General features: G+C 36.6%; 1 protein-coding gene across 1 annotated transcript in view; it reads left to right on the forward strand.

Moving 5' to 3' along the window:
* Positions 1-10,969, forward strand: part of LOC122799378 (solute carrier family 35 member E4-like) — a 105,672-nt gene extending 94,703 nt beyond the window's left edge. The window contains exon 2 of the mRNA XM_044068386.1: positions 6,063-10,969. Within this exon, the coding sequence (XP_043924321.1) occupies positions 6,063-6,502 (440 nt within the window). The 3' untranslated portion in view covers positions 6,503-10,969. The remainder of the gene's footprint in view (positions 1-6,062) is intronic.
* The last annotated feature ends 329 nt before the right edge of the window (positions 10,970-11,298 follow it).

An 11,298-nucleotide genomic window follows, 5' to 3' on the forward strand; every position in this document is an offset into this window, starting at 1 on the left:
GGATGTCCACATTGTTAGGAGTTTTGATTATGACTCCTAGTTAGCAATCATCTGCAAACTTTGTTTGCCAAAGACCTTCTGTCTTAGCCTGTACTTCAAAGAAGTAGATACCAAACAGGAGAGGACCCAGGACTGAACCCTGTGGTACTCCATTTGTCACTGGTCTGAAGTTGGATTTAGAGTCTGCTACTTTCACAGTGTGGGTTCTGTCAGTGAGCTAGTTGGCAACCCATCTTGTGACATAGGGATTTATACCTAGTTTAGTGAATTTATCTATAATTCCAGAGTGGGGGATGGTGTTGAAAGCCTTGGCGAGATCTAGATAGGCTGTGTGAACCACCTTACCCTCATCTACGGCTTTGGTGACTGCTTCAAAGAAGTCTATCAGGTTTAGGAGACATGATCTGCCTTTTACAAACCCGAACTGGGTAGAGTCCAGAGTTTGGAGATTACCAATGTCATTGTTTACAAGAAAGGTTGAATACATTACTTATAAAATGAAACGGAATTAATAAGCATAAATATGAACCATAATTTGTTGCTCACTAGAATATGCTCAGTGTATTCAAGCACTACACACAGAAATGAGCCCATATGTGCAGTGCAGTGCTAATCTGTCCCCAGACACTGAATATAGTGAGAAAAAAATGGAACAGAAATGAAATTCTGTAATAAAATTACATTAATTGGAAACTTATTTTTGAAATAATGTAATTTTATAGAACCAATATAGACTATTCAAGGGCAATGTATCTTTTTTGACAGCTCATAGCTGGCTTTCTTTGCTCATGTTTACCTTCATGACAAAACCACACCAGTCATGAGTAAACCCTTCATAACCCACACCTAAACATTATGCAAAGAATGTGTCAGAGGTTAATCTTTTGACAGGACAAAGTGAACAAGCTGAAAAGGGATCATATTTGTCATCCAGGTAGAATGGCGATGTTGGACATACCAAACTGTAGTCACCACCCGAGAGATTCTGCCACCACATTGGTTACAATCATGTTAGCTGATTCTATTAAGTCTGAAGCATGTATTTGTTTGGGTCCCCATGTCTCTCTTTGTAGTTAAGTTCCATCCTAGAGCCCCACAGACCCATTTGCTCCCTCTTACCTGTAGGGACTGGTGAAATCCTGCTGTAACCCTTCAGTAGGTGGTCCCTCCCTCTATTGGGAAACCTAATGTTAATAGACTCACCTTGTGAGATTGCTGCTCCTTCATTAGGGGGTAAGAGTTGGGGGGTGGGCAGTCATATGAATGACTAATGAGGGAGAGTATTTTTTGTTATGAAGAAGAGGATAAGTCATTACTGAAGCAGGGTGCAGTATGACATCAGACACATTACTGCATTTGATGACTCCCTACCTGTCCCCCCCCCCCCCGGATACCAAGAATAAAAGCTTGAGGTCCAAAGTATGAGTTAGCTGAAGTAAATCTATGGCAAATGGTTACATCACTTCAGAAGTAAAATCCCCCATGTTCCAAAGGAGTATGCAAACCCATTGCTGTCTTGAAGGGGAATTTGTAATATTCCTGGAGAAATACATTGTCCCTTCCTGTTTGGTTGTGTGCATATGCAGCTTGCTAATGTAGTCCATCACCAGTATGAATAGCAGTAGGCTCAGGGATGACCCCTGATGCACATTCACTACCACTGGGTACCCCTCTGTAAGTCCAAACATTGCTTGTACATGTGATTGGGTTGTTGTATATAACCTACACTAATTCTACCAATGTGTCTGGGTCTTCAAACCATCACAGGACTGCCCAAATCATCTTCCTTAGGACTTTGTCATGTTCTTCTGTAAGTCTAGGAATGCCCAGTTGGACTCTTTCCTCATCTCCAGCTTATTTTGTACTATCGGTCTCACTGCAAACATCAGGTTGGCTGTACTTCATCCTGATCTGAATCCAAACTGCTCATCTCCTATGTTACTTTCTACTACTCTGCATATTTGTATATCAGTCACCCTTTCCGGTAGTTTCATGCAACATTAAAGAGACTTGATGCCTCCATACTGCCCAAAGTTGTGAATGTAACGTTTGTTTTTGTACACAGGCACTAGAATGCTTATTCTCCCGTTAATTGAAATATGCTTTTCTCTCCATACCATTATGAGTACCCTCAGAATCCATTTTTCCCCCAACTCACCCAACATCTTGATCATATGTGCCGTGACTTCATCTGAGCCTGCTGCTTTCCCTGGCTTCAATTTAATAAATGCTGTTCTTACTTCTAGGGTAGGTTCTCTTTCCTTTTTTATCATATGATATGCATGGGGCATTACATTGTATGTGGTGATTGCTGTATGCCATTTAAACTCATATCATTTATATCTGCTGGGGTTCTACAAAATTCTGCAATAATATCTGATGACATATGATGCAGCTACATATTGTTTACTACCAAAGTTAGCCATGTGAAGTTTGTGTGAGAAACACTGTGATAATGGATTTATTATGATGCAATTAAATGAATATTTTTTTCCTCACAAATATGCAGGCCATCCATATAGTCAGACTCACATTCTTTCAGGGGATGCCCCAGGACAGAATGAGTCCGATTTATTCTCTCTAACACAGTTAGAGAATCTGACTCTTTCTGTCCTGAGGCTCCACCTAACAGAATGTTAAATTCTATTAATTTAACATTAAGACCCCTCTGTGTAGTGTGTTATAGAGATTCACATTTAATAAACTTGTTGTAACCCCGAGGTCATTGTAACACATGCCTAATAAGGTGGCTTAACTTTAAAATCTCATTCTGAATACTATTAGTTTCACATTTTGCTAGGTCATTTGAGCCTAAGACAATGATGACCACATTCCCTTCCACAAGAGCTGCTTTATTGTGCAAGCTATTTTTTTCTTCCTTCTCACGACTGCATTGTCGGATATACTGTGAACGTTACACTGCACATTAGAGAAATGGGAATTTTGTTATGTTGTCCTAAGCTGCCTTCTTGTAGGTGTCTATGATGGAAGTGTTTATCATCGTTTATGGCACACTCATAAGTAACAACTTGATGAGTGTCCTTCTGTTATGTCCTGTCCTGCTATCTAATGGTTTTGCATTATAAAAGCTTTTAGTATCATATTTATTTTGTGCTGTAAGTACTTCCATGGAAGACATTATGTAAGGCAGAACATCCATCCATCCATCCATCCATCCATCCATCCATCCATCCATCCATCCATCCATTCATTTTGTAATACATACTTTATGCAGACTTACACACCATGAAATTATTTTACTATGATTTTATCTGGGCTGCATTTTTTAAGACTCCACTGACTTGTACACAGTGGGCTGGTTGTGCACTACGGAGGTTTTTTCACATTTCCCAACTGTATCTTGACAGTGGTATTGGAGGCCAACCCAACAAAAAACAATGTTTTTGCATTTTTATATGTTTTCAGGTTACACTTCTTGATGTAGAACATTTGTGGGTAAATTTGAAGGTACACACACACACACACACACACACACACACACACACACACACACACACACACACACACACACACACACACACATACACAAACACGCACTGCATGCAATCCTTTCTCATTAGTTTACCTATCAGCATATTTTCGTGATGTGCAAGAAAATCAGACCTCCACATTTACACAGACAGACAATGGAAACTCTACACAAAAGGAAACCCAGCTAGGAAGTAACTGAGTAAACCACTGCACTGTTGTACCACTCTCATGTAGAACAGCAAAGGAATGTTGTGCACCTACAGGCTTTTACCACTCTAGTTCTTCCCAAATTTAATATGGTCCATATACTTCCCACTATTAGGATTTTTTTGGCATCTGGATAAGTTAATATTTAGGCATGGATGTCCAAGATGGACTGTTGTAGCCTTACTTGGTCTGTCTAGAATCATGCATTTTCCCATTGTAGGGCAAAGCTGTTTGCAGATATAGCAAAATTGTAGTTACCAGCAATTTTTCTCTGAAGAGTGCAGTGCCACCGATACATTCACACAACTGGGTTTGGCAAACTGCATCACGTAATTTAATTCATAGAGTATGTACTCTTCTGTATTGGTTTATAAAGGATGTGATTCCCTGGGAACACTGAGGATGAGAAAATCTGGAATTAAGGTTGATACCGCTAGGAAAAATAATAAACTAATAACATACAGACATTTTATACCAAACACAGGCATCAGACAACGATTCAAATCTTCTTAGAGCTACCACAATACATCTAACAAACTATATTTTAAATTGACTGTACTTTGAAAACAAGAATGTGCAAATGAACAAACAGCAGTTAATTGTATTTATATGCAAGTACAATGAAAAAATAAGAGATCTAGTTTGAAATTAGGTTTTGTTAAAAATCTTAGGCCAGTATGCAACACAGAACTCATGAACATCTCACTGCTTTACCACTGTAATCATAATAAAGCACATTAAAATCCGAATTACTATCCTAGGCTTACAATTCAAGTTTCAAATAGTTAGTTTACTGCTATATCTTTCACTACAGAATAAAATCAAGATACAAAATAAACATTTATTGGATGACTTCTGTTTTGTGTGTGTTATCAGGTACTACTCTCTTTTCTGGTATCCCATCTACTGATTCCTACTTATTTTTTCTGGGTATAGTGGAAAATTCTTATTTTTCATTGTTACTTGATTGCTTTTCTTGTAGCACTGATGCTAATTCCACCTTCTTCCTTCCTCTATCTGGTATTTGGAAAAAGGCTTAAATTAAATGTAAAAAAAGTGTAGTATTGTCTCATTTGGTAAATGTTTCTCTCCCTCAATGTACAGTATAATCAATTCCCATCTTCAAAATAATAAGGTAGAGAGGGATATGGAAATATGAGTTAAGAATTCCCTCTGCTCCAACCACCATGTAACAGCAGACCTCAGTAACTACAATGTAATGCCTTTGAGATGACAGCTGCAGTATACAGTATGTCTCTTTGAACTGTGTCAGTAGAACTACTCATGCTAAGCTGTCTATTTGCACATGTACTTTTACACCATCAGCTCTTCTGGTTTGTAGTAAGTTAACTGATTTACAGCCTTGTTATGCTGTTGTCTCTGAATAACTGTTAGGCCGCTCAAACCTTATTTTCAGCATCTACATTGCTTGCCCTGTTTTTAAGAATATCACCTAAATACTATAACATGTAATATAAGGCATGAATATCAAAACAAGTTATCACTTGTAACAAAGAAAATGCTTTTCAAATAGTTAATAAAAATCTGTAAAGCACTCATTCTTAAAATAACATATTCCAGTAATTAGACATGTGGACTGAAAATACATGTTTTGTCTTCATGTTGATACCTTTGGCATTCACAATCATATATTTTACTTCACGGTTGACTGTGAGATGGTGGTATAATGTTTATCAGTCTGTTTAATGGTGACAAGCTGTATTAATTCTTACATTTACACTCTTAGAAAAGTGGATGTGATGCTGATGGAATAAATATAATGTTTCTTTAGCTAATAAATGACTTTTTGTTTCATTTTTAGAAACCCATTTATAATTTTACTATTATTTTACTTTTATAGCCCAAAGACTATAATTAAAAAAATTCCTTCATGTCTTGCAAGAACACAGTGTAATTTGCTTAGTAACTCTCATCTGCTATAATGCGGGCACAGGCATGCTGTGCTTTGATGGTTTCTAAGCTGTCCTCAGTGACCCTGGCATGCAGTAGGAATAGTTGGATTAGTCAGGATTGCTAAATTACTTAACTGCCAAAACATGGCCTGTCTCTACCTAAATAAAAGAAATAAGTATATTTTATATATGTAAAACTGCATTCATTTCTTGCAGACAAGTACTGTATAAATAATGTCTTGTTAGCATGTTTAATTTCCACAGATTCTTATCATACTGCTAGGACTGTACAACTTGTCTTTGCACATCCTGATCTCTGCTTTATCAAATAGTTTTGTCATGCTGGGAAAACATTAAATTTATTCCAGTCAGTATTAGATGTTCAAAGTAATTAAACCTAGAGGCGTGAAGTTGCATAATATTTCAACATTTTCATGTTTTATTTTTCAGGTATACTGCTACAAGATGAGAAAATCAATTCTTTCACATTACTCTACTTGATGTCAATCCCCAGTTTTTGTATCTTGTCAGTCGCAGCTCTGTTTCTAGAAAATGGTACCAAGTGGGAAACACCATTAACCTATGATGGGAAGCTATGGTTGTTCATCTTACTCAGTTGCTTAGGCTCTGTGCTTTATAACCTAAGCAGTATCTGTGTGGTTGCTTTAACTTCTGCTGTTACTCTCCACATTCTGGGCAACTTGAATATTGTTGGAAATCTGGTCATGTCACACATCATCTTTGGTGGGCAACTCACTGCCCTAAGTTATGCAGGAATCGCACTAACACTTTCTGGAGTGGTCATGTATCAGAACTCAGAACTTATCGCCAGCTATCTGGACACTAATAAATACCTCCATAAGAAACACTATGATCCCAAGTCTGAATAAAGCTTATATTTGTTGATTGTCAACTTGAAACATAGAATAGTTTATAAAATTATTGATGTATACAACATGCAAATTGGTAACAGAACAGGTTTCTATGTGGATGGTGTATGGGAAATTGTGGTGTAGAAGTTCAGTAAAATGGGAACCAGCATTATTATATCCCATGATAAGATCTGGTTTAGAATAATACCAATGCAAGGAATTTAATGAACTAAACTTGAAACTATCATAGCAGTATCAGTGCAAATTTTTGCTGGGTTCATATTTGTTTCAGCATTCTTATGTGCTAGGTCAATGTTGAGGATAGTTTGGTGGTATTATTATAAAGTTAGGACAGGTCCAGTTAGGATCAGAATGATAGCAACAGTGCTACATCTGCATGCTATGACTTTGTGATGATTATGGAGATAAGGTCTGAGCAATAGTCTTAAAGCTGTTTGCAAGGTATAACCTAAGCAAAGGTTGGTACTAGGGAAGCTATGTATAGGATATGGAGGTCTGTGCACAGTATGTGGGAGGTCGTGAATAGGTATGGGTATGAAAAAAGTGAAGAAATGGTGTATATATATATATATATATATATAGTAATTTCCACTGTCTCAGTCCCTATAGCCAGTCACCTGAAATAAGTTTTCCATATAAATGTTTACATTAATTGATGGTAACTCTAAATATTTGCATCATAGTTTGTAAGATATTGATAGAATGTAGGTGCTCTGAAAATAGTATAGTTTATCACAGTATTATGTTTACTGTAGTTGTCTTCAGTTCTTATCCAAGTTACAAATAAGACCAGTATCAGAGCAAACTTATTATCGTGTGCAATAATAAAAACATTATTTTTTACTGATATGGTGCACCTGTGTATGAGGGAAAGAAATATCATACAGTGGCTAAATCAGTCATCCATAATTAATAGCCATTTAGTGATACCAGTATAGCTGTCAGTTACTATCATTTCAGACTTGGATACCTACTCACCAGAAACCAGCTAACAACTGCTATTATCAGTTTCACTTACATCACTCACAGCCATGAAGAAGTATGTGCCTTCATCTACTATGGCATGTGCCTGACTCCAGATAAATTTTTGATATACAAGTGGAATGCTCATAATCCACTAGCCATTCACAAAACAGACCCTGATTCTCTGGTGTGTGTCTTAATGTATCAAACTGCATCCGCAAACCAAGGGTATTCACATCTAATGTTCACATCTCCACAACTAGAGGGCTTAGGATATGTACTACATATCTCTTCATAGCCAGGATGTGGAAAGGGCACAAACACCAGCCCATGTTTGTCTGCATGATGGCCTTCATTTGGTTAAAACTTACATTAGTGGATCTGGGGACTCCTCAGCCTTAGGGAATGAATGAACTTGAGCCCAGTTGGAGGCGGGTTGGTAGTCAGCAGGCTAAGAAAGTGAAGCAAGCAGCATAATAAAGTACATTTAGTCAAATGCTGGATAAATAAGTTGTTGTGTTGTGTCTTTCGGCTTTTCCCGGTTAGGGGTCACCACAGCGGAACTCCGGTCCACTAATGATTGGTAGTTGATTTTTACGTGCTGAGTTACCAGCCCTGATGCACAACCTTCAACGAAGGTACACCCATTCACGCATGTCTCCACGCAGAAGACGCTCTAGCTGAGAATCGAACCGGACAGCGTCTTACTGTGAAAATGCTGGATAAATAAGTAATTTTAAATGCTGGATAAATAAGTAATAAGCTATAAATACCCACCCTCCCTCAAAGAAAAATGCAGTCTAGAAAAAAATGTCATGGAAAGAAATACGTTATAAAGCAGAGTATTCACCTACATTAGACTTAACCCTCACTCCGATTTCTACAAAGAGAAAACCTCTAAAACATATAATAAAACACAAATATTTAGTAACAAGAAGCAAAGGAGCTCCATGAATGGTGTACAAAGGAAAACATAGACATTTAAAAACATGTTGGTTTATGACGGAAGTCTCATGTAATTTTTACCTCATCCAACAAGAGTAAGACAAAAATAACATATAAATAATACTGTAGGCTATAGCTAAACACAGCTATTTTATTGCTTATGAATATTCATTTCAGCAGTCACAAAAAATATAGGAAAGTAATAAAAATAGAATTTCAGTTATAAATGATACACAAGAATCCTGACACTAATAGAAAATTAGTCAGGTGATGAGCTCAGACACTGTTGTAAGGGATCTGGGGTACTCTTTTTGATAATTCTTTATCATTTGACCATTGTGTCTCCACAGCAGTTTGAAGAGCTTTTTATCTGGCCAATCTAATTTCGAAGGGCATCTCCACTACATCCAAAGAAGTCTTAATTCCCCTTTACTCATATATTATCAGACCCATTACTGAAGGTACTGCACCTTTTGGCATCTATTTTTCTAAACATATCACACAACTTGAGACATCTCAGAGATTCAGAACTAAACCAACTCCCCAGCTACATAAAACAAAGTTCATCATTATCCATATTCAAGTACAACGTAGATCTATGGATGAGAAACAGAAAATTTACTGCAGGACTGACCCCCTTACTACTAATGGACAGAGGCAGCTCCTAAATGCTTTATCCTATGCATGGGTCCGCTCATATTATCTATGGTATGGTCCTAATTATTCTCATTACAGGTAATATATAACTATCAACCATGGGATGGGTAAGGCCAATCTATAACCAAATGGGTAGGTTATTTTGAGCACAAAAAGGGAAACTGGCAAGGCTTAAAATGGCCTGCAAGGGTAGCTAGCCTAGTAGTTACCGATGAACCTATGAACCAATAAAAATATCAGTGGCCTCAAAAATCATAATCATCAGTAGACACTGGTAGCCCTTTCTCTGTATTTATTCTCTTACTGACTCCTCTGTGGAGATCTATTTTAGCCTTTCATGCCATGAAAGATCCAACCCTATTTGATCTCCTATTCCTTTGCAGAAATAACGGTACATCAAATCCTCGGTTAAAGGAACTAAACCTTCATCATCAGATAAATAAGACAAGTTGACATCATAGATTCATATCCCAGCATATTACTCACCTCTGGAACATACTTTTAATTTAGTTGAAGACTGAGAGAAGTAAAATAGACGAGTTGAAAGTGATGGAACATGTAAATCATAAACTAGAGATTACTTAGAAATGAAGGACAGTGGGCAGCTTAGATGAGTTCAACATTTAATGGAATGATAGCATAGAGTAATAACATCTGCTGGGAATACAGGGCTGTAGAATTTGTGCAGGCCTAGGGATATAATATGCAATCCTATATTGAAAAAGTTGCATAATGACTTGGTTTGTCAATATAGTTTTGCTGAGCTTGGAACTGAAGGAGCCGTGAGCTGCTCCTTTTCTACTGTATCAAAACAAAAAAAACGCCAGGCTAGGCTCACTGCACCACCATGACTTTTTATTAAATACCCATAAGTGCTTTCATTCCAAAGAATGCGCAAGGAAATTCAGGTTTACCCCTGGAAACAAGTCACAGGTCTAGTAGGACTAAGCCAGTTAACAAAACATAAAAACTTCATTAAATATTACAAAGAGAGTTCATTTCATTATCTTGTTTTGACTTGTCTTGTCTTGGGTTATTAGGAAAATGCAAATTATCCAATATTATAACCCGAGCCTTTAGTGTCTTTTTTTATTGGTAATTTAATAATATCCACTAAAAATAAATGACTGTACTCAAGAGTTGAACAGAGATTACTTTGAGGAGCTAAGTGGCCTCTTCAATCATATACTAGCAAGTATATGTTACCAGAATCAAACCCATCCCTGCAGCACGTCACATTAATTCTCAACCTGCCATCAGAACATCCACATTGCGTTGTCAGCATATCCCAGGTAAAACATGTCTATCCTTCATTGTTAACACCTGCTCAACAAAGGTATACTAACTGCAGACTGCATTTCTGGAGATTTTCCTTGCCTTTTCAAAGCAGCAATAAAAAGACTGAGATGTAGGAATACTGCTCTTTCATGTTAAATTGTAGTTGACTTAATCATACCTGAATGCACATCTGGCAAATGTTGCAGTTAAGGTGTGAACATTCATATATAAATTTGCCAGAAGCGTGCATTGTGCCCTGTTCTGCTACTGAATCTTGGATGTTTTTCAACATTATTTTAAGTAGCTTAAAACATAGTGAAGGAGATTTTTTTACTTCTCCAATTTTGCTAAAAGCAAGGTGTGCTCTACATTTCATAAAGCTAACAGCATAAATAAAGTAATTTGTTTTATTAATGTAAAAGTATAAAATGTACATCACACTTGGAATGTATATTATAGTTACCAAAGAAACATTACTTGAAGTATGCATTATTGCACATAATATAAACATCCCATAGAGGATTACAATCTAAACTGATATACTGCTTCACAGAAACCCAATGAATGGGGGAAAATAGTTTTTATTGTATAATAAACCATGATTTTTAGTTTTGTAAGCATCATTTGTATAATTTATATGTGCAGAATTATTTGTACAGATTTCATGATTTCAAAACTGATCAATGCGCAAAAAACACTAAGCACTTGAGCTTGTATCATACCCACTCCCGACAAATTGTGCAAGAGTGTGTTTGTCTTGTTTTTCATATATATATATATATATATATATATATATATATATATATATATATACATATATATATATATACATATATATGTTTTTATCATCAAGTTATACTAACATAAATTATTTGTATACTTCTCTATGAGTGGTAGACACTGTTTACTAAGTAGAGTAATATCCCATGATGGAGGACTGCAATGGTTAT

The sequence above is a fragment of the Protopterus annectens genome, chromosome 4.part0 (genome assembly GCF_019279795.1).
Source record: "Protopterus annectens isolate FY-2018-M chromosome 4.part0, PAN1.0, whole genome shotgun sequence".
NCBI classification, from domain to species: Eukaryota; Metazoa; Chordata; order Ceratodontiformes; family Protopteridae; genus Protopterus; species Protopterus annectens.